This window comes from Molothrus ater, chromosome 16 (assembly GCF_012460135.2).
Source record: "Molothrus ater isolate BHLD 08-10-18 breed brown headed cowbird chromosome 16, BPBGC_Mater_1.1, whole genome shotgun sequence".
NCBI classification, from domain to species: Eukaryota; Metazoa; Chordata; class Aves; order Passeriformes; family Icteridae; genus Molothrus; species Molothrus ater.
In genome coordinates this window covers 5,161,145-5,184,667 of record NC_050493.2, presented here as the reverse complement: position 1 = coordinate 5,184,667, position 23,523 = coordinate 5,161,145, and the positions used below count along the sequence as shown (strand labels likewise).

General features: G+C 47.2%; 1 protein-coding gene across 3 annotated transcripts in view; it reads right to left on the bottom strand.

Annotated features, from left to right (window-relative positions):
* Window positions 1-2,400: 2,400 nt before the first annotated feature.
* The window catches only part of INTS1 (integrator complex subunit 1), a 28,175-nt gene continuing 7,052 nt past the window's right edge, over window positions 2,401-23,523 (bottom strand). The window contains exons 15-47 of one of the 3 annotated variants that reach the window (XM_036392460.1): window positions 22,325-22,421; window positions 21,827-21,918; window positions 21,440-21,500; window positions 20,862-21,059; window positions 20,451-20,580; window positions 20,065-20,244; window positions 19,824-19,973; window positions 19,057-19,236; window positions 18,765-18,869; window positions 17,768-17,935; window positions 17,348-17,459; window positions 16,863-17,024; window positions 15,977-16,123; window positions 15,483-15,581; window positions 14,985-15,109; window positions 13,958-14,287; window positions 13,126-13,285; window positions 12,372-12,512; window positions 11,797-11,971; window positions 11,590-11,713; window positions 10,940-11,058; window positions 9,875-9,962; window positions 9,062-9,288; window positions 7,961-8,084; window positions 7,349-7,482; window positions 6,788-6,980; window positions 6,392-6,519; window positions 5,814-5,926; window positions 5,155-5,268; window positions 4,227-4,297; window positions 3,649-3,740; window positions 3,407-3,516; window positions 2,401-3,012 (exon numbers count right to left, since the gene is read on the bottom strand). In XM_036392460.1, the coding sequence (XP_036248353.1) occupies window positions 2,897-3,012; window positions 3,407-3,516; window positions 3,649-3,740; window positions 4,227-4,297; window positions 5,155-5,268; window positions 5,814-5,926; window positions 6,392-6,519; window positions 6,788-6,980; window positions 7,349-7,482; window positions 7,961-8,084; window positions 9,062-9,288; window positions 9,875-9,962; window positions 10,940-11,058; window positions 11,590-11,713; window positions 11,797-11,971; window positions 12,372-12,512; window positions 13,126-13,285; window positions 13,958-14,287; window positions 14,985-15,109; window positions 15,483-15,581; window positions 15,977-16,123; window positions 16,863-17,024; window positions 17,348-17,459; window positions 17,768-17,935; window positions 18,765-18,869; window positions 19,057-19,236; window positions 19,824-19,973; window positions 20,065-20,244; window positions 20,451-20,580; window positions 20,862-21,059; window positions 21,440-21,500; window positions 21,827-21,918; window positions 22,325-22,421 (4,565 nt within the window). In that variant the 3' untranslated portion in view covers window positions 2,401-2,896. The other 2 variants (XM_036392461.1, XM_036392462.1) reach the window with 2 other exon arrangements.

The window sequence follows — 23,523 nt, the reverse complement described above, 5'->3', positions numbered from 1 at the left end:
CTCCCCATCATGCCTCCCCCTACAGCTGGCAAGGCATTCCCAGTGTATCTGAGAAGACAAAAAGCCTCCCCACGAGCCAGTGTTAAACATATTTCCCAACCCCAGACACCAGCTCTGGCAGCCCAGTTCTCTTTAGAGAGCTCTTGACTACAGGAGATGATGGTTAAAAAGTGTCTAAACAAGCATTTTGCACCAGTCTGGGATGTGCTGCCTGTAAGGCAGATGGGAGCAGTGACTTGCACTGGGTGAGTCATGGGGCCCCATGGGCTTGGCCAGGAAAGACCCTGCAAACCTCCTCCCCACTCCTCTTCTGATCAAGGCACAAGCTCTTGAAGACAGAGAAGATGGGCCCAGCCCCAGGAGGAGCCTGGGATGAGCTGTGAAGGGTGACACTGCCAGGTCAGCCAGGATGGGAGGAGAGGAGGTGCTCAGCCAGGCAGAGATGGAAATTACAGAGCACAGACTACAGGCAGCAAGTGTCAGGGCATCAGCAGCACTGTCACTAACCATGTGAGAGCTGTCACAGCTGCCTTCCCCAACAGCAGGGATGGGGCCCAGCCAGGCACCCTCTAACAGCCCTGTTTTCAGCACTGATCTGGTTTTGATGATGTGCTTCAAGCCAAGGCAACCTGCTTAGCTCCACTGGGTCCAGTGAGAGGGTGGCAGCAGATAAAATGCATTGTGGGAACCTTCAACACAGCAAAAAGGAGAGATCAACAAATCATAAGATGATTTTTGTACTGGGAGATCCATGGGAAGTGTCGGTTCTGCAGAGTAACTCCACCCACATCATCTCCATTTGACTTCATTTCCTGATTTCCCAAAAGGAGATTCCTGCTGCTGCTAAAGAGAAGCTCCTTCCACCTTCCCAGACACATCTCTTTCCACACAGCTCTGCAAAGCCTGTCTGCTCTGGACTGGGGGGTCCTGAAGTAGTTCTGCCAACATTCAAGTGTGCCCTGCTCCTGACCCAGGCATCCTGGAGCAGCTCTGCTCACCACAGGCATTGCAAAACAGACACAGGATAATTTGGGACCAACCACATTGTTTGGTTTTTGCCTGTAAATGTTTCTAGTTGCAGCCCCAGAGTGGAATTTCTGGAAAGCCCCAGCTGCAGAGAGGATCTTTACCAAAGCACCACTATTGTGCTTGACTCACTGTCCTTGCACAATAACAGTCTTGAGACATCTTCCTTGCTCCTTGGCTCCAAGTCCTTAAAAGCCCTTTTCCAGGAAGTCCCACAAGTTCCCAGCTGCTCTAGGCCCACAGCAGCACCAACAGAACTACCCCCCTGCCCTGACAAACTGAGCAGTGCCTTAATGATGTGTGATAAGGGACTAAGGAAAGGGTTCCCAGTGAGATTGCTGGCTCCCCTTGGACAGGCATTAATCCTGCTGTCACTGAGCCCCCCAGGAAACCCATTCCACTGACTTGATCTCCTTCAGCTGTTCCTCCACATAATTTACATGGAGCTAATTGCCACAGTAGTGGCTCTGGATGCAAAGCAGATGCTGCTGAGGAAAAGAGCATGTTGCATCCATAACTGATGGCTCTAATCTCTATTTAAAGACAAGGCTACTTAGAGTTGATGGGAGGTTCAGTTCTCCCCCTTTTCTTCTCCATTTCTTTGCAAAGCCAGCTGGACATTCATTCATTTTTTGACACACCTGCTAAAGTGCTCAGCTGTGGTATTCCTCATGTGCAAGAACAGCCAATATTTCCCCACCAGCCACCTATGAGGTCACAACTGTCCCTGCCACCAGCAAGGAGATAAAATTCCTCCAGGATGTTTGTCATTAGAATACTACAGTGCTTCTCTACTAACAAGTGGAGCACCAGAGGAATAGAGACAAATGACAGGAGAACAAATTGGTGATTAGACATAAGTGAGGCTGGAGAACAAGCACACAGAGCAGTAATTTCTCTGGAGCAGGGGAAAGGAAGATTTCCTGTCCTCAAATGACAGCTGGCAAATAAACCCTCACCCCTATCTGAGGCAAGGACCAGAGAGCAGTGGTCAAGAGAGTCACAGGGAGAAACTGGCAGATCCCAACGAGGAAACCCAGCTGCTGGTTCAAAGTCTCCACTGTGACAGTGGCCAGCTGCTGGGATGTTTGCAGATGTACGAAGAAGTCTGTTGTATTTGTTTTTAAACAAAAGTTTTCCAAGGAACCTCTTAAAAGTTGTCCTGTCAGCAGCTGGTACTGACCCAACTCATCCATAGTCCCTCACTGACCCTTCCAAATCTGTTTCATTTCTTGCATATCCTGTAAAAGGTCTAGACAGCTCTGTGAGCCCTTGGCCATGGAGGTCTTCCAGAGATGCTTTGTCTAGAGTAACAAGAGACTGAAGAACAGGGTGAGAGGGATGTCAAGCTATGCCCAAGAGAGCAGAGAAAGGCACGATGGAAACAAAGAGAATTTTAATTATAAAATAAAAAAACCACCCACCCCAGAAACCAAAGTGGTCTCCCCCTGCACAAATCTGCATGTTCTCTCCAGCACAGAGAGTGCAGACACTTCAATTGCAAGGGCCATCGCTCACTCCCTTCTGCTCTCCCAGCAGCTCTGCCTTCTTGGAGAGACAAAAAACCCCAAACAACAAACCAACAGCCACTGCCCCAAGACCCCAAGAAGGAAGTGGTCCCTGTTTGGCACAATGTTTAGGAGATTTTTCTCCCACAATAATGGCATCTCAGCCAGGCAGATTGATCCTTGCCCTTTTCTGATCTTCAGTCAGCACCTTCTTCTTTTCCAGCACAGTCTGGGCTGCCACATCACCTCTTTGATCCTCCAGCACATGGGTTGCAATACACTGCTGTTCTTACAGGGTTGTAATGCAGCTGATGAATCCATTAAATTAATTCCTCTGGAAATGGAACTCCAGAACCACATGTTCATATCATGGCCTCCATATGCAGAATCTTCAAGGCCTCTGAGATCTGAGAGCTGGTGTCAATCTGGCCGTACATGCCCACCAGGAAGGCCCTGTGCAGCAGCACTGCTGCATGTTCTGGGAAAGGGAAAGGCAGAGTGAGGACTGGCCCCAGGGCTCCATGTGCAAGAGCAATCCACCAACAACCACTGGGTGAGCATTTGCAGCTGTATGAGAAATCTCTCCTTCCATAAGAACTTGGCACAATGCCCCCTCTAACAGCTCTGTGGGTTTGTGATCATGTGAGAGGTCACAACTCAGAGAAAACCATAAAGGAGCAAATCTACTTGAAGGAAGCCCCCCTTGTCTCTATGCCAACTCCCCCTTGTGAAGCTCAGCCCAAAGCTACTGCTGGTATTGACAGCCTGGTCTAAGCAACAGCAATCCATGGCAACTTCCCAGGGAGTACAGGACCCCAGCTTTGACCCTTGTGAGGCCAACCATGGCCCAAAAGGGGCTGATCTCCAGGTACCTTGGCAAAGGAGGGTGTACTCAGGCAGGTTCCTCAGCGCTGTCTGCACCACCTCGAAGTCTCGGCTGCCCAGGCAGTACATGTAGGTGGGCAGGAAATCTGCAGCAATGCTGGGAGTGAAACATGACAGGGTCAGTACGTGTAGGTGGGCAGGAAATCTGCAGCAATGCTGGGAGTGAAACATGACAGGGTCAGTGGAGCCCCAGATCAGCCAGCACAGCCTCAGGTGCAGTGGTGCTCACCTGGGGCTGTTCTGGATGGAGCGCAGAGCCAGGCTGAAGGCCAGGTTTCGGCAGGAATCCTCTGATGAACTCATCAGCTTCTGCAGGTTTGTCTGAAAGATGGACAAATGTGGATCACAGGGCCATTCAGGGAGCACAAACTCCTCAGACTGGCATTACTCCCCCTCCACACCAATCCAGCCCAACACAAATCCAGCAGGTACTGGCTGACCCCAGAAATCCCTCTTTGTAAGACAGATTATCCTGGTTTTGAATACTTTAAAGTACCCTTCTGTAATCTTATTTCATGTGGGACAGCTGAGTTTTCCCTAGTTTCCAGCTTATTCAACAGAGCTGTTCTGTTCTCTCCTTGCCCTGGGAAGAGGACAGAGGTTTAATTCTTCCTCTGACATACAGTAGATGATAGCTGAGGCAGTATGCAATGGAGGGAAATATTGTCTGCTCTCAGCAGGGCTAACTGAGGACACTTTTTTCCTATGGTGCTGCAACAACCACTCAAAAAGCAGAGGAAGGGTAGTGCTTAAGCTGGCTGGTGAAAAGAATCTCTTCCAGTTGCAGTTTAAGACACCAATACTCACAGCAAAAAAGGCAAGAATTTCTGGCCTCCGTCTGGACATCTCATCAATGTCTGTCAGCACCTCCAGGATATCTGGGAGAAGACACAGGTTGGAAAGGTGACTGAAATTCACTGATCCAGCAAAGAATCTTTCCTTTTCCCCCCCAAAACAAATCTCCCAAGCCATCAAGTTTCCCCACTTGCACACAGAGGTAGTGTAATGAAGGCGGTTCTTCAGAAAGGAGGAGACCAGGGATGTGCCAGATCAACACATCTCAACCTGCCCAGGCAGAAGGAATACAAGGGGTGAGAGGTTTCAGTTTCAGAACACCTTCTTCTTTAAATAAAGACCTTCAGAGTGTCTCTTTAAAAAACAGGGTACAGGCAGGACGTTTTTGTCCTATTCTACCTTGGAAGGAAAACTGTCACAGCTTAGGTATGAACACAGGACGCTTGTAATTGCAGAAGACCTTTGGAGATTATTGTTCCCATATGCCAGATTAACATGGTTTTCTTCCATGAAGGCCATTTGGGGATTTCTAGCAAATCCTGCTTCTCATCAGTTTGGTATTTCATTCCTATCAGCACTTTAGACCTGCTTGAACTGCAGCATTCCTTGATTTACTCATGCTATCTCCCAAAATGCTTGAAGATCCTTGAAGAGCCTCAAAGGGGCCATCAAATGGCCCAGAAGGGCCAATCTCAAATGGCCTAGAAGGGCCACTGAAGTAGTGCTGAGCTAAGAGATAACAGAATCACAGGAAGCCTCTGTCACAGAATCACAGGAGGCTATGGACAAGTTAATCCAAAAATGGAACAACATCCTAACTGCTGGTGACTTCCAAACACAAGACTGAAACAGGAAACCAGGCTGCTGCTGACAGATAAGTAACAAGGTTGACAAATGTCTGCATTTGCCCTGTGTCTCTGCACAGCAGGGCCTCACTCACCCTCCACTGTCTGGCCTCTGGAGAGCCTCTTCATGTATGGGGCCATTTCAGCCGGCGTGAGGGGAGTGAAGAGGGACACGCTGACCAGGGGGAGAGAGCCAGCAGCTGCTTCATCTGGGGGAGAGAGAGAGCAGGGCACTCCTGACAGCCTCTGGGCTGGCCAGGATTCCCCAGCAATGCAGTGGTGTATCATGAGCCACCAGCAATGCTGAGATACAATTGTCTCACACTGTCTCTAATCTCACTGCACCTCCTGTAACCCACTCAGCTGACACTGAGGAGGAAGCTTTGCAAGCTCTTTTAATGCTGAATAATTTTCCCCATGCAAGCTGTGCAAGCTGTCAACAGTGGAAGAATGGATGTACCCTTAGTCCCCCCAACAGGTCAATCCTTAATTGTGGATTAAAAGGGCAAAATCCACAACCAGGAAACTCACCATTGTTAAGAGCTGTTCTGCTTCAGTAGTGATACCACTGGCAGGAAAACAAATTAACCCATCCCAAATACTGGTTCCCAACTGCTGAGCATACAAGTGCCATTCTCCACTCTAAACACACTGAACAAGAACAATCACAGTACACACCCCACAAAAACACCTATTCTCCAAAACAGAGTGCAGGTTCACCAGCTGGAATAACTCTTCTCCCACCCAGACTCACCATCCTTCTCTTCATCAGAGCCCCTGTCCAAGATGCCACTCTTACTAGGCAGACTCAGCCCAGCCAGGAGGGACTTCAGCATTGCTAGGTCACTGTTGTCTGATGACAGGTCACTGGGAAAAAGAAGTGGTGTGTTTGGCTTTCAATAGCAATAAGGGCATGAGAACAGATATGCACACTGAAACAAAGAGCTTCTCAGAAGCAGAAACAAGATTTTTTCTTTTCTTCATAACTGCAACTCAAATGCATTTCCCCCACATAGCTGTAGGTGGGACCTTGCTGCCACTGCTCTGGGTAAAGACTCTCCAGCTGCCTCTATGAAAGGTTGCAGGGCACTATAATACCTCAATATAGCATTTAGGCCATTATGTGAGTTAAAGTCATTATGTGACTTCCTTGGGCTCAGTTTTCACCTATAAAGAAGAGATATGCTGCTCATTTCAGTGGTGACTTAAGGGAGCCAAGGGTAAAAAAGTGCCATATTAGCAGCTACTCTGTCACATCCTCTTGCTGTCTTCTGTCTGATTAGCTCCTGGCAATCTGACTGTGCATGGGCTAAGAGGCATAAGGAAGCTTACTGGAGTGGATCCGAGTGCTTCTGCAAGAAGGAGACAGCTGCCTGGGCATTGCACGTGATGTACTTGTGGATAAACTGCACAAACTTGCTGATGAAGGCAGCCAGGTGCCGGGAGGATTTTCTGTAGTTCTGGGAAAGAATCAAAAAGGTGAGAGTTAACCAAAAAATAGCAGCAATGCACTGCCCCATCTTACACCTCTGGGTACCAGGGAGCAGTTTCTTGATCTGCTGCCTCCACTTCAAGCTCTCCAAAATACTTAATGCATTTTTTTGTTCTTAAGCATTCAGGAAGGCTTTCCCTTCAAATGAGAAGCACCAAGGTTGGCCCTGTGTTACAGGAGCTTCCCCATCTAGTGGCCAGCAGCCGGCAGAGGGAGGGAAGCAGGGATTTTCCTACCAGCAGCAGACGGATGAAGGACAGGAGACAGTCCCAGAGTGCCGCCTGGTGCTCGTTCTGGAACACCTGCGGCTGGAGCAGCTCCAGGATCCCCAGGACATGGATGAAGAAGGTCAAGTGGTTCTGCTGCCTGAATTCCTGGAAATTGAGGTGAACGCGGCCGTGCAGCAGTGCTGCAATCATTGGCAAGTGCCTGAAACACCAAACGAGAAAATCTAGGCCTAGATCTTTCAAAGGTACATGTTACCTCAGTTCCTGGAAGGCAAAATCCCTTATCCTCTCCCAGAGTTCTTGTCTTGATCCCTGTATAGATAGACTCAGCATGCCCCATTTCCCACCCATACTCTGCTCCCTAGTCTCCAATTCCAAGATTATTTCCTGACAGACACAAGGTGTTGCCTCATTGTAAAAGGTGTCACTTTGCTGCCTTTTCTCCTGACTTCTCTACATGAAGGTGAATTCTCTCACCAACATTGTGACTGCTGCCAGTTTGTTCCCTTTCTAGGACAAGGGTGGATGCTTTTCAATAAGCTCCAGAGACACACAGGGAGAGAGAAGTACCTAAGGAGGAGGATGGGATGAGCCACAGCCAGCTTCCTGCAGGCCATATTGGCATCCCACACGCGGCTTTCGGATGACTTGGAGTCACTGGTGTCTGCGAGGAGGTTAATGAATCTGTGAACCAGGGCATCAAGCTGCAAGAAAAATAATGAGCAAACTGTTAAGAAGTTTAATGTACAAACCAGCCCCTGGCTCTCCAGCAGTGTTTCCCAATTCCTTTCCAGCTACACAGGGGGGTTAACAGAAATTATTTTCAGGTAGAATCTGCGAGCAGATGCAGTGTTCCAGCTGGCATGGGATCTGAAGTCCACAGTCCCTACAGACATCAAAGCAGGATCAGATGCCTGCACACTTGTGCCTTACAGAAGCCTTTGGCACACAGAAGCTTGTGGAGCTTATACTATTTTATAGAAGGACACTGCAAAACAAACCACACCAGAACTCTCTTCTCTGGAGAGTGCAGGCAGGGATGGGGTAACAGAAAATCAAAATAAAGAAACCAAAGTCACCCAGGAAGCTTTTGCCAGCCCTCAGCTTCTAAACTGGACATCAAGGTAGCATCCATTGTGCATACACAACTGAAAAGGGGCCTTCCTATGCCTCTAACTTTACCTTGCAAGTGCTGCTGTCTCTGGCTCCTTCACTGGTAAGAAGCATCTCAGGCATAGGGACCAGGAGCTCAGGTAGTTGCAGGTATATCTGCAGCAGAAGGTCCTGGCAGCATTTGCCCACAGAGCTAAAGGAAAAGGGGAGAGGTCAGCCACTGGACACTACATTAGTTCAACCAGCAAACACCCCAGACCCATCAGATTAGTAACACCCTTCCTGCATGTGGTAAGCAGAGCATGTGAAAACAAAGACATCAAGAATCTCAACCAGTGTTTTTTAAGTCTTTGCTTCTTTTGAACAGCTCAAATCATTCACTTTCTACACAGATCCATGCACAGTCTATGGGGATCCACCAGGAGGCCATTTGGAGTTAGAAAACTGCAATTCAAAGGAGAAGAAAGCTCTGCTTACATCTCCAGTGCTGAGTTCCTGCATGTGGTACTCACAGTCAGCCCCATCCCAATTGGAAAATAAGCCAGAACCAGAACCATTCAGACTAACCAGCATGTTCTCTACACACCTGAAACCCCTGGAGATCTCTGGCATAGTCTGTACTGGGAGGCAGTAGGAAGAAACAGTCACTCAGAATCTTTCCTAATATCACCATAAGCAAGGTTGGAATTAGGTCAGTTCCTTTCACTGCCACAAAAACATCATCTTCCTGTTCTTTCCACAGTCTTAAAATAGCTGTTAGGAAATAATTTGGTCTCCATTCAGCTTTCAAAGCAAGTCAGAAGCAGGATGTATTACAAGCAGTGACTCAAGGGATGAGTAGACAAGAAATCCCACGTTAGAAACTAGTAATCAAAAATAACCACTGCCTTAAAGAACAAAAGAAAAAACCTCAAGCATGTCAAGAATTTCATTCCGAAGTCCTAAAAGCAAGAAGGCCCTTAAATTTCACTTTTGAAGTCAGCTTCCTGGGCTGAGTACCACTTAAAACCACTTGTTATTTCCCCAGACCTTGGGAGGATAGTGTGCACTTTCATACAGGCTCTGGAACATGATATTCTTAATGAAGACATACTGGCAAGTCTCAGCATTACCTGCTTGTGCCCAAGAACTACAATTCCAGCAGACAATGCTCCTCATTTGCACCCTCACCTGCTTCCCCACTGCTGGATGCAGTTGGTCAAATATTCTGTTACTTTTTTGATGTTCTCAAGGTCTCCATGAGAACAACTGAGCAGCAATGGCAGTCGAGACTGGATGAGTGTGCAGGAGGCTTCATCAGTGTTCTGGTGTCTGGTCTCTGCTTCAGCCAGGATCAGCTCCACCATGCTGATCAGTTCTGATGCCTTCAGGTGGAGCACAAATTCCTCACGGCGCTTCTGTAAGGCAAGAGAACACCCCAAATTATTCCACCCCAAATCCCAAGATCCTTAGCTCCTTCTAGTCACACCTTCCCCAACTGGAATGGAACCTTAAAACCATACTTAAGAATGGCTCCATATCTAGAGCTCTGAAAGAATCACAACCCCAAATAAAATCTCTTTACCCCTCCTCTACTTCTTCATTTACTTCCATGTCAGCATGTGTGATGGGTCAGAAAGCATAATTCAGTCACCAGTTCTGTGGAGAAGAGACACAGCTTCCTTTTCTTTGTAATATGGCAATTATCCCATGCTGAGTTTTAGCTTGCTTGCCACTCTCTTGTGCCTTTACCAGATATTGTGGCAACTACTGCAGGGGAAGTGCCAAGTGGGCAAACTTTATGTGTTCCTATCAGCTTTCTGGACTCTAAACTGCCACTGTAATATGGAACAGCTAAGTAATCAGCTGAGGTACAGGCAGCAAACTTGGCACACTGCACCTGAATCACTCCAGCCACCTCTTGGCCATGGAAAAATCAGGCGCTGTGAAAACATTGCCTCTCACTCCATCCAGATAGGAATCTTGGAAGAACTGAACCAATACCTGAGGAGTTCTCTGGTCCCTTCCCTGCCAGATCCGAGGAATGTGAATACAGGCCCACAAGAAATCCAAGGATGCAGTTGGGTCAAATCTGCCAGAAGACAAAAGAAGACAGATTTGCAATTAGAGTCAACACAACCCTCGGGCAGCACACAAACACATGGAAGCATCACTAAACATGATGAGTACTGTGAAGAAAGAAACATCTGCAAATGTAAAAATAGGACCTATTAAGTCCCAAGAAGGGGGTTGGTTCTGTTCCCAGATTATGACTAAATAGTTGCTGCAATAAGCACAGCACAGGGTACAGAACAGAACAAATGGCATTCAGCAAGTGTGGGGGCTACATGGAGCCTTACACCAAGGTCAGGAGCTGGTCACCACCAAATAGCTGGTACAATCAGACCAATGACCTTACTGTCCCTATCACAGCAGTTACCGTGAACTGAGAAAGTAATTTAATTTTGAGCAAGAAATTAAGAATAAAATAATAAACTGAAATGCTACCAGTTTTAGAAGCATTGCTGTTATTAGGTTTTAGCATTTCCTGGTCCATAACTGTAACAATACCACTACACTGGAACTTCAGTATTTGAAAGCTGTGTACAGAAGCTCAGAGCTAGAGCTGCTGCACAGATCAAAACTGGGAGGCTGATGCCATGAAAGGGTTACAAAAAAGACTGGAAATGGAGTTTAGTACAACCAAAAAATCCATCAGAGCCTGCTCAAGTACAGAGACAGCCCTCAGTTTGCTATCCAAGCCATCCTGCAAACCCTGTGTTCATAAAGACTACCAACAAGGGCAATGCAAGATGGATTACCCACAATTAGCACTTCCTGTTTAGAACACAGCCAAATCTTTATGTGCTGCTTCCATCAAACAGTAGGCAATATTTACATCAAGGTACACAAATCAGCAGGACTGAAATCTGCAGCCTTCTCACAAAGTCTATTTCTGGCTGACTTACATCTCCTGGCAGACACATCATGAACATGGCAGGTCTTGTTCTCCCTCAGACAGACACAGTTGCCCAACTCAATCCCTTGGCTGGGCCAAACAAGGCTCACCTCTGCTCCCTGTTCCTGCCAAGCAGAAGCCTGATGCACTGGTGCAGTGTGGTCCAGCTGGACTGGTGAGTCAGGAGAGCCAGGAGGTATGGGCGGAAGGAGGGCACCTGGGACCCTGCCTGGAAGCACCAAGAGAGGAAGAGATGTAATGAACAGGTCCTGGTAGCAAGGTGGCTGCAGGACATGCCATGTGTATTGCAGAAGGGTAACAACCCAGGAGGGCAGACAGCACAGACAGCATGAGGATTTAGGGCAACACTTTCTGAGAGAATAAGGCATCAGATGTGAAATTCAGTTTCAGCCTTAACTTTGGCATGGCACTTTGGGCAAGCCATTGATCTGTGTGCAAAAATACCAATGAAAACACAGCTGGCTGGGTTGTTATGAGACTGTGCTGTGTCTGCAAAGCACTTTGAAGTCCTTAAAAGAACATAACTGAGGAAATATAAAGATAAGAGGAAACATAAGCCCTGCACTGACAAATGTGAGCCTTGCACACAACTGTCCCCCTAGTCAGCCTGTACAGCTCTGGAACTCCTACAGTAACCTGTGCCAGAACATAAAAACAGCCCTTGCCCTGTTTCCAGGTGCAGGTCAGTACCCCAGAAAGTTGTTCCAGCACAGCAATCCTTCTGCCCAGCAACTCTTACTTTGTTCCAGGAGAACAGTAGCTTCTGCTGTAGATCAGGGCAGCTGCTGATGACCTCTGGGTCCAACATCTCCAGCCAGTCATTGAGAAGGCCAGAGGCAGGCCCTGGCCAAGCTGATTCAGCACTGTGGACAAAGCAAGGCCAGTGTCACTGGTGATACCATGCAGCCAGACCTACCTGTGAATTCCCATCATTGCCTTGGCTCACCTGCAGCTCTCCACCTCCTTCTTTACTGGGGTTTCTTCCTTGTCCTGGAGCAACAAGGAGCACACCACAGCAATTGGTTTCATGGCAGGACACCTGGTCTCAACAGTAGCTGAGAAGAGGACAGTCAGGAGCTCCTCCAGGTATGGAGAGTGGGTTTCAATCAGACCTTGAAGGACTAGCAGAGGGAGAAAGATGCCACTCATTAACTCCAGGATGTGGTGAAAGGTATGGAATCTTGCAAGTATTATTCCTGATAGCCAGGCTCAGTGAGGAAGAGGGAAGCAGTGAGGAAGAGGGAAGCCATTTTTATTTGGGATAGTAGTCTTCCATTTCTTTTTGCTAGTGGAAACCAACAGTTTGCTCAGAGACTTAATCTGAGCCCCAGATCACAGTTTATAAAGCCACATAGAGTGGGGGAAAGGAGGTGATACAGGACAGGGCCAAGCTTAGATCAGTTCACATTTTCTGATCCAGGAGAAGGCAGATTCCCACAGCCTGCACACTAGGCACTGCCTTGCTGGGCTGGAAGTTCAAGCTGATGCTACAAAGAAGGAGAGCAGAAGGGACATCCATACCTTTGCTGATGAGCTCTGGCTCCACATTACACTTCTCTCCTGATTTCAGGGTTGCAATGATGGCACAGACCGTGGAGCTGATCAAGTCCGGGTCACGACGGAAAGAAAGAGCTTCTGTGAGGTGCAGGAAGCCACCTCTAACTGCAACAAAATCACAGCACTGGCATCACAGGGACAAGCCAGCCCCCACATCAGACTTCCCTCCTCCAGATTCCCCATGTGGCTCCAGGGCACAACTACTCAAACATATAATACACATTCTACTGCCATTTATGGCCACCACAACCCTTGACAGCTCTCCTGCATGTTGGGACATGTGGCTAAGAAGAAGCTCTGTAACCACAAACCCACTTCCATGCCCAAGCTCTTGGTTAGACTCCTGCTCCCAAGGGATGGCAGATGATAAACAACTCTGTAAGTCATGATGTGACCTTGCTCCAGAGGCATTCCTGCACGCTCATCTACCAAAACTAGAGCTCACACAGAATTCCTGGCCTGAGAAATTTTAAGTTTTTCCAGAGAGATCTGCTGTGCTTGGTGAGATGCTACCAGGTGTCTACTGCAAACCCCCAGAGCTAAGGCACTTGGTTCACAGACTCAAAGAGCTTCTGCAGCACAATGTGCTACTTTTGTAACTCCTTATGACACCTATCTAAAAGGCTGCCCGTGACACTTCCTGCTCCAGGTGCAGTTTTGTCTCTTTCTTGCCCCACTTTGCCCCCTCTGAGCCCCATAAGCTGCCCAGTGCCAGTACCATCACTGATCCTGTGCCTTGAGGAGTATTGCACAGCAAAGGCCTTCAGCTGAGCTCGCAGGGGGCCATCTTCCACAGCAGGGTTCTCCAGCCACTGCAGCATCTGCATGAGCACTTTAAAGAAGAGCGAGGAGAAGGCAGTGTCCTGTGGCACGGCGCGCTGGGAAGAAATTCTTTACAGTTAGGGTGGTGAGGCACTGGCAGAGGTTGCCCAGAGGTTCTGGACTCCCCATCCCTGAAAGTGTTCAAAGCCAGGTAGGATGGGCTTGGAGCAACCTGGTCTCGTGAAAGGTGCCCCTGCCCAAGGCAGGGGAATTGGAGCCAGGTGATCTTTAAGGTCCCTTCCAACCCAAACCATTTTATGACTCTGTGAATTAGACTTCTGCTCTCAATGGTCTGCAAATGCCCTGGCTTGCAAGACACATCAAATGCTACAGAATACTACAGATCCTAAAGCCAGCAGAGACCTACAGCTGTAAATCCAAAAAACAGTTACCAGGCTAGGTAAGGTACACTAACTCTGCAGGTAATCTCAGCAGTGCCAGCCTAGTCCCACCAGCCTGCATCCAGCTGCCCATGGCCAGGCAACCTGAGCTGAGCATTACAAAGTGTGCACACAGCAGAGCAGATGCCCTGAAGATTTCCCATTTCTCCCTCACCACTCTTTATGAAATGCTCCCAAACAGATTTCCTGTTTCTCCCTCACCCCTCTGTATGAAATGCTCCCAAACAGATTCCCTGTTTCTCCCTCAGCCCTCTGTATGAACTGCTCCCAAACAGATTCCCTGTTTCTCCCTCAGCCCTCTGTATGAACTGGTCCCAAGGCACTCACGTGGTACTGGTAGAGCTGGCGCATGAGCGGGCAGGAGATGAAGTGGTGGCGGTGCATGGCCATGACCAGGGCGCCGCCGTGCGCGGAGTTGAGCAGCGCAGCCACGGCCTGCAGCAGCCGCCCTGTGACCCCGCTGGCTGTGACCCCACTGGCCACAACCCCACTGGCTGTGACTCCACTGCTTGTGACCCCACTGGCTGTGACCCCACTCTCTGGCACAGCCCCTTGGCGGATGTGGGCCAGCTCCTGCCCCAGTGACTGCTGCAGCGCCAGGGCCAGCGGCCGCAGGCTGGAGTTCTGCCACCGCGGGTCCGGGGTCAGTGGGAAAAGCTGGGGAGATACAACAGGGAGTACATTTATGACAGACAATGAAAGGATTGCTGTACCATGAACACCCCGAGGCTGAAGAGTGATTTACCTTGTACAGTTATACTGATTGTAGGCTAATGGGAACCTTCTGCTACAGCTTTTTCTATATTCTAGTGCCTGGCACATGAACATAAGCAGCATCTCTGCAACCCCAACACGATTATCCACACTGACACTGCAGGGGAATCCTACTACCCAAACACCAACAACTGACTTGGCCAATTAATTCCCTGTAGGCTCCTTCTGGAGTCAATGGAGGGAGGGAAGCTCTGTAAGCAGACAAGCCAGAGTACAAATGCTGTTTGCACACAGCTTTGCTGCCAGGGCCCTGTGAGCATTTCACAAATCCTGCATCCACTGCTGAGAGGAAAGGCACTATGCACAGAACAAACAAGGTGCAGAGACAGCAACATGCTAGTAGGTACTGACAGTACCAGGCATGATCAAAAGCCACATCACTTTCCAACGACAAGAGAAAATTCCTGCCAGTACCAACTCCACCAGGCTGTAATGGCACAGCCTCATTGCATCAGGGTTTCCATATTTATTGCCTGCAAACACTGCAGGATAAGGAGTCACAAGACACAGGTATAAGAGAAATGGATTTCGTGAAGCTGCTGCAGGGAAGCAGCTACTCAGCTGGAGGTTATGACAGTACCTGCAGCAAGATGCCTGCCAGATCATCTTCTGGGCCCAGCACACGGACCTGGCTCAAGGCCCGGATCCGACTCTGACTTTGGGAGTTTTCAGGACTAGATTTTGACCTTGCAGCCTCAGCGCTGTCTGCAAGAGGAATAAAAGGAAAAAAAGGAAATGCTGTTATGGTAGATAGCATCTGGAGCCCCAACACCAGATCACCTTCAGCTTCACGGTCTCTAACTACTGAGAAATTCAGCAGGTTTTCACTTAATTCCAAGCAAGACCTACTTTTCCATATGACTCAGAAAAACTCACTGTAATAAACTCCAAAAATACTGGAATGTCTCTCTTTGCCAGAAGCAAAAAAACTCTAGCAAAGCACTGGTGTCTAACTGTAGCTTGCTGGTTTATTACAACATGCCTGCTTTTTAAGACATCTCTGCCTGTTCCTCTCAATAGCAACAAAGGAGGGAAGTTTGGAAGATGACTTTGATATTTAGGCTATCCTGGGCAGTACCTCGGCGGGCTGGTAAGGAGGCAGTAAGCAGGGAGTGGAAAGTCTGGCCTCCTGTTGCTCCTCTCTCATGTTGAACCTCCACAAGATGAGCCATGTAGTCTGAAAAAAGGAGGAAATAAGAACACATCATCATCTTGACTTCTTCATTAAAACAGGACAGAATTGGCTGTTTGTACAGCCCTCACAGACAAGAGAATCTGCTGTTCCCACAGACTTTGTAAACATGATGCCTTGAAAGCTTTGGTTCTTTTACAAAGTACCCTCCAAAGTACTTTTTGACTCTGTACATTCCAATCCAAAAAAATCCTCCTCTATTTTGGGAAATACAGCCAAGGGCCACCCAGGTGTCTACAGTGACAACAAGCTGCCAAAGCAGCCTGTGCACAAAGTTTGCTGAACTAGCTTGGATTTTTCCAAGGAAGTCACAGGAGATACTCATGGAAACAGTTCAAGAAAAAGTTAAATGCCTAGTCAGCCTCATCTGCAGCTCTTACTTTTGTCCATGATGTTCTGCTCCAGCGTCTGTGGATCATGAGATACTGCCTGATCCAGGTACTGCAGAAGTTTGCTCATGCTGGAAACTGGGATTCCAAAAGACTGAACAAAGAGAAGCAGCTGCTGTGGCTCCAGGTCCTGCAGGGCTGCAAGAGACAAACACTGATTCCTCAGACCTCTGAACTGTCTATGGAAGGTCATCTTTATTACCTGATCTTTATGCTTTTGTCTGGACCAAGAGTGACACGTTAAGGACAGAGCTGCAGAGAGCCTAAAGCCAGAAGTCTGACAGCTGCCTACTATATTTTCTTTCCTCTGCAAATCATTGCTGCCTTATTGCATCTTCCAGTTAATTCACTCACTGGCTAATCTGATCTTCTGTTTAATTTTATTAGAACTTCAGTAATGCAATCATTTGTATTAAAAAATAACTTCCACCCTATCTCTTGACGGCTGCAGGCAGGAATTATTGAATAATTCAATCACTGGCTATAGACAGCTGTCATTTAATTAGTAAAATGGGATGAAAGCTCTGAATACCAAGAAGAAAGAGAGCACTGATGAGTGGTACAAGGACCAGAATAACTAGAGGTTTAACTTACATCCTTTAGGCACAGCTTTCCACAGCGCTGTGCCTATTGTCTGGTGATTGCATAGCTTGAATTGAATTGTTGTAAAAGAGATAGGACCTCAATTCAGAGTCTCCCATTCCTTTAAAATACACAGAAAGGGGAATATCCATTCAGACTCACTCTCCTACTTTAAAAGTAACATGGGTACATCCAAAGGCATCCAAACAGGATGGCTGGGCACACTTGAGCAAGGAAGCCTCTCCCTTTCCTTTCAGCAGGGTTTGAAACACCAACAGACACGGCCCAGGCTCACCTGCATCCACGAGCCGCGGGACCTCGGAGCGGATCATGCGCAGCTTCAGCCAGTCGGGGAGCAGCAGGGCCTCCTCGGAGGTGTCCACCAGAAAAGCAGTAGGGAGGGGCTTTTTCTCAGGGAACCATATATCCAGTAAGGTGTAAAAATCACCATCCCCTGCTTAAGAGTGGATAAAAAATTATTTCTCATGTTCACAAGTACCTAGAATGCCCTGCCCCTCTCTGTCAATACACCACAACACGCCATTGTTTTGGCATTTCCTGCTGTCTGCAGAAAGGAAAAAGAAAAATAAATCAGCCTGCAAATCCTTCACTCTTTGCAGCAATATTCTGATAAACCTTACAGCTACAAACATGTACTGCAAGGGTCAAGCCTGTGAATAGGATTAACACCAGTCTGATCTGTTAGGAGACAGCAAATAGAGAAAAGCCATCCTGTATTGACCGTTACCTCCCCAAAAAATCTGAGCATACTTCACCGACCTTGAGGTGGCCCCAATGTCAGGAGAATAACCATGGCATGGACCACAAGGATATGCATGGTGGCTGTTTCCCCACTAGTCCAACGAAGGAACACCTGATCCTGGGACTCTGACTGGAAAAAAGCAGGATAAGACAGGATGAGCAAATTGGGGAGAGAAAGGAGAACATGAGAATGGACAAATTTAGTCAGACCATAGTTCCCAACATCTCCAACAGTGGCCAAAAGATACGTGGGATAAAGTTAAAAAGGCATTTTACAAACACACAGGTTTGGCTCTGATACTATGTCACAATCCAATTATTTTCAGATCAGGGAATTCTTGAGCTGGACTTGGTTTATTCAAATTGAGTAACCCATTAAGGGCTCCTGCTAAGCTGCCCAGTGCCTGTGAGCTGTGGGGCAGGGCAGGAGGCACTCACCCAGCTGTACACCTCCTCGCCCTCCTTGCTCTGCCGCATGCGCTTGATGTAGCGCGAGAAGATGGAGAGCAGAGCCACGAGCACTGCATCTGACTCAGCACTGTAGGACAGCTTGGAGAACAGGTGGGACATGATGGTGGAGCGCTCCACGATCAGTCGGGCAACATCCTGCAGGGACAAAACATCCAGGAGGTGTTGACTGCAAAGCACAGCCAGGCCCCACTGTTTCACTGCATCATGCTCTCCAGTTCCCATCATCAGCCCCGTACACACCGCTCTGGAGATCACCTTGTGGAGTCAGGAACTGACACAGGAGGGAAAAGGCTGGTGCTTTGCATACATCTTACAGTGCCTGAGTGGAGCACAGATGCATTCTGATGCACCCCATTACAAAATAAGCCTTTACATAGCTTTATTCCAAAGAAAAAGATCTCCTGACACTTATCATTCAATCTCCTCTGTGTATCCAAACAGAGGCAATATCACCACATGAGTCTTAAAAGCAATAAAAAAAGCACCCAGGGAGGAAAAAAAAGAAAAAAATCATTATTAAAAAAATCACCAAAAGCTTTTCTAAAAAGAAAAAAACTCACACAAACAAATCAACCCAGAAATCTAGTTTTGGTTATAGGGGAGTACATATTCCACCACCGAAGTTCCTGACTTCCCATTCTCTCCCCAAACACATATGACTGCAGGTTTAGCACCTGCTTATTTATGAAACACTGCCAGGTGGTGGGATTTCCATCAAAACACTACCCACTCTTGCATCCCCCATTCCAGCTGATGGGCTGCTGCACCAGAGGTTATTGCTCTGATTACCATTTCATTATATAAACCAAAGACACAGGTTGGCCTTTCAACCCATGCACAGACACAAACATGCAGTTATCGGAGTAACACACTCCCCAAAACTCCTCCTGGTGGTACAGCAAGTCCCATGCCTACCACTCTCCTGGAACATGCCATGTGTCCCCCATACAATCCCTCCTCTCACCAGAGCAAGGTCATTGTGCTGTCCCTGCTCCTCCACTGGGGCATGCTGGGAGAGGTACACCAGGTAAGCACTGATGGTCTGGGGATCTGTCTCCATGTGGATGGCCTGGAATGAGAATTCTTTTCATTAGAAATCAGGATTTAATGAAAACAAGCACCAGCATAAGCAAAATTCTTGTGCAAGCACACAAACATGCCAATATCACAGCCAGATCCAGTTTGTTTAGATCTGTTTCATCACTAGCAGCAAAAGAACAAGCCTGACACTCCTCCCTTCAGCTGCTTGCACCCACCTGCTGCAAGGCCAGAGCTGTCGTGGCTCTCACACTGTCAAACAGTGGCAGCCTTGGGAGGTCTCTCAGCAGCCACTGATATCCCTGCAGCAGCTCAGAATCACCAGAATCTTCTTCCATGGGGTGATCCTTCTCCTCCCCATCACGCATCCCTCCTTCTGACAGCACCAAGGACAGGCCCTGCAAGGTCACACACAAACAGCTGCTGCATTTGAAGCCACAGCTGGACTGCTAGGTTCATACTGGTGAATGTAACAGAAACATGCTTCAAACACCACAGAACAATCCAAATGCAGCACACACAACAGGTTTCATCTCATATAATGTGTTTTCTTGACAGATAACCTGCTTGAAGTTTCAGTCTGAGCATGATCTTTGTGAGGCTTCCTGCAATTCTTTTTGCCTTGTCTATGCACCAGAGCACCAGGCACTCACTCACAAACAACAGCCTCTGCCAATTACTCCACATGGCACAAAATCTCCTGAGCCTACACCTGAACTCCACAGGAAACACAGTAAAATCCAGCTCTATCTTCAGTACAACTTAGCTGTAGAACAATAACTTCAGTACAACTTAGCTGTTGAACAATAACTTCTGAGCAGCAGGGAGCAGAAGTGTATTTGATGGGGTTTGGAGATTGAGACAAGTCACTGGAGGAGGATGACATGGAACAGTTTCACTGTGCTGGCTCTGGACTCAAGATAACCTAGGGCTCTGCCCTGGGCTTCAGACAGACCCTAGTCAAGATGATTTCCATTCTGCTCACCTTCATGGCCAGGACCCTGGAAGCCACCTGGGAGGAGCTCAGGCGCCGCAGGAAGTAGTCAAGCACCTCACAGGTTGTCTGCTCATCTGCTTTGGGTCCCAACAGCAAGTCTTGCAAACGTCCAAGCAACTGCCTTTGTTTCTGTTGTCTCTGTGGAGTGATAAGTTGGTCTGTTCAGTGAAATCAAATCTGGGATGCACAGAAAGTAGGTAACAGAAGGGATCCCCAAAAGAATGCTCACCTGGCGTTTCTTGGCACGCTGGTCCTTACTCTCACCCTCCTCTTCTTCTTCACCTGAGGTCGACTCATCAGCAGCATCATGAAGCAGGAATTCACAAAGACACTGCACAGGCAGGACATCCAAGGAGCCCTCACTGGACTGAACCAGGTCTGCCAGCCATGGCATTGACTGTGATGAGGCCTGGGAAAGATGAGAGTAACAAGGTCAGCAGAACATAGAGCATAGATCAGATAGAACATAGATCATAGAACATAGATCAGAGAAGCACACTGATAATTTAATTCCTAAGCAGCAAACCACCTTCCCCTAAATCTCACTCAGCTTCCTTTTGCCCCTCACTCTGTTCAAGTTTCAGAGGCAAAGGATCCAGTCCCACCACAGCCCACCTGTCTCTGGATGATGTTGAGCAGAAAGTCAGGATGGCGACTGCGACACAGAAGGTGGCCCAAGCGAAGAGACTGGTTCAGGCTTTTCACCTGCTCCAGGACATGTGGTGGAGGTCTGCGAGGGGGGCCCCTGCCACAGAAACAGCAAGTTACAGGCTGATAGATCCCCACTCTGATGTGAGGAGGATCAGTCAGTTCTGTAGTGCATAAGGGGTTTATAGGAAGGTGGCAGGAAGGTTGGAACCAGATGATCTTCCAACCAAAACCATTCTGTGATTATGTGATCCCATGGGCTACCACACCACAGGGTTCTTCTTCCCCACATCAAGCACCCTGTGGGGGAGCAGGGTTTCCTGCTAGTGCTGTTAACTAGGATTTCATAATGGTACTAGAATGCAGAAGGCTACTTACTGAGGGTCCAGACTTGTCAGCTGGGACAGCAAGAGGCTGCTGCTTTCTGTAATTGTTTGTTTTGTGGAGGCAGCTGCCAGATGACCCTCAAATGCAAGAATCTCCTGTTTTTCTCTCTGGGAGATTTGAAGTTCACGATTAATCATCTCTGTGCGTGTCTCCTCATCCGTCAAGGTACATTGAGGATAGGAATAATTACTGAGAAAAAAAGTTTAGAAAAGGAAATGGTTATCTTGTTCTATTCAAAATTCATGAACCACAGTCAGAAAGAACACAGGACCTCAGCTCTGATAGACAACATAGAAAAAACCAAGTAGCTTCTCAGTGGAGCCAGGAGACTGAGACCTTCTCAGCAAGGCACAGCAGTCATCCCCCCATCCCTTTTCTCAGCTTTACTCCCTTGCTTATAATATTCTTGTCAAGGGAAAGCACTTTTCCCACTCCAACTGCAGTGTTGATGCCAGTTTATTTTACACAAGTCCCACTGGAAAGGAAGGAGTTGCATGGCACAAACTTAATTCAGAAATGTGTGTTTTCAGTGATCTGTTTGACATACATAGGGATTTAACCATACTAACTTGGTCATGACCATTTCCATGAGCATCTTTAGAGAGGGGTACTCCTCCCATGCAGCCAGACCTGCAGCAGAGAATAGAAGAACAATAAGGAACACAGGAAAAAAATAGAGCCTTTATATATACCCTAACACATTGCAAGGTGGGGAAACACAAGCTCACTTGAGAACAGCTCATAACACTTAAGAGCACAAACAAGGCAACTCCAGCCACATGCTGGGCCAAATCCCACCTGCACACATTTTTCACCCACAGGGGATACAGTTATTTAAGTGCAGTTACCTCACCAACCCAGCACAGGCCTTGCACACAAGCAACCAGACTTCTGCAGAAAACCCCTTGGCCAATTTTTACAGCAGAACTGGCATCCTGAGAAATGTCCAAACTCACCAATATTTTCAGGATTGAATGCAGCCACTACTAGCAGAAGAGGCCAGGCTTTCCAGTAGAGAGTAGAAATAGCTAGATTTGGAGGCTGGTACCTGCAAAAGCCACCAGTAGAGATAAATGGTCAAGTTTGGTTCTTAGCTCATCCCAAGTCTGCTTTTCTCCTTCATCATGCACTGTTAGATTCAGTCATGCCAGTTCTTTTCTCAACAAAGAGACACCCACACACACACACACAAATCCTTTCAGAAGGGAAAGCAGGATTCAGCTGAAGATTTCTAGGGCAAAAAGGTCAGTGTTTGCAGACCAAAGTACATTCCACGACTTGGGTCTTGATTGCTCTAGAGAAATACCCATCTGAACATGATCCTGTTAATCTTTGTCATTTTATTATTACAAATTTTAAGAGAAAAGCATCTTAAAATCTGTGAGCTGGGAATGTTAGTCACAAGGTGAAAGTGAGCTAGATCACAGCAAGATTATCTATATGATAAGTCTTACCCTGGAGGTAGCTGGATATTCTCTGGATGGTGATAAGTGCACAGATTTAAGACTGCATCGATCAGCTGGATTCTTTCTACCCTCAGGACCTCAACATCTGGAGAAGAAAAGACTGAGCAAGTTATTGACCTGTCTACCTGCCTGAAAGTCCTTCAAGAAAAGCAGCACAGTGTAAAAAAATTTTACTTCAAGCAACTATGTTATTGTGGGCTTGCTCTTGTGATATTACAAAAACTAAAAATCAACATTTAAAGAGCAACAACACTTAAAAAATCCTATAAGTCAATATATAAGGATATAGAGCTTTTCAGCAGCAATCTGGTTTAAATTCTTAAGGGTACTTTTTTTCCCAAATGCATCCAATATGATACTTGTAACTTTTTCAGAACTTGGATACACTCCTTCAGGTAAGCAACAAATCTGCTCAGAACTTCTGGGGCTTGGAGGAACTAAAAATGCATTTCAACTTTGTTGCAAGTTTTCAGATTCACTCTAATTCTGAGTCTTCCAGTATATGAAATGGTGCAGGATATAAAATCCTATATGAGAGGCTGGAAACATACTGAACAGCAACAAAGCAAGGAAAGTCTAGATCCTTCCATAAGCACTGAGCCCTTCAAGATCACTCTTTGCCATTAACCAGTCAGCACTAAGAGCATGTAAGATGTTTTAGAATCAAACCCTGACAACACCCTCAATTCTGCCACAAACACATACAGCTCAGCTGAATGGATGTATTTACCCGCAACGCAGGAATTTAGACAAATGCTAAATGAATTCATAAAAGGAGTAAGAGTAAAGATTGCTTTTGTAACTGCTATTCTGTAAGTGTCCCAATAATGGACTTGAGAAGAGCACACAATTGGTTAATTAATTTAACTTCCAATCCTTCCATTTTTGCATAGCCTACAAATTTCATTTTACAGTACGTACAAAGGACTAAATTGAATTTTAAAACGCTGACTCAAAACTCTGGGTGGTTGTTCACATTCCTTCATTCTCCACACAACCAATAATTTCCCAAACACTCCACGATACAAAATTAGTAACAGAGAGAAACAGTAAGAAAAAATAAGAAGCTCCTCTAGTGAGAAAGCAACTGCTGGCTTTGAGCCAAATGTTTAGCCATCACGACTAAAATATGCTTTAAGTGATGCAAAGGCTCTTTGGTAGGTGGCAGGAGCTGTCTCAGCCCTGGG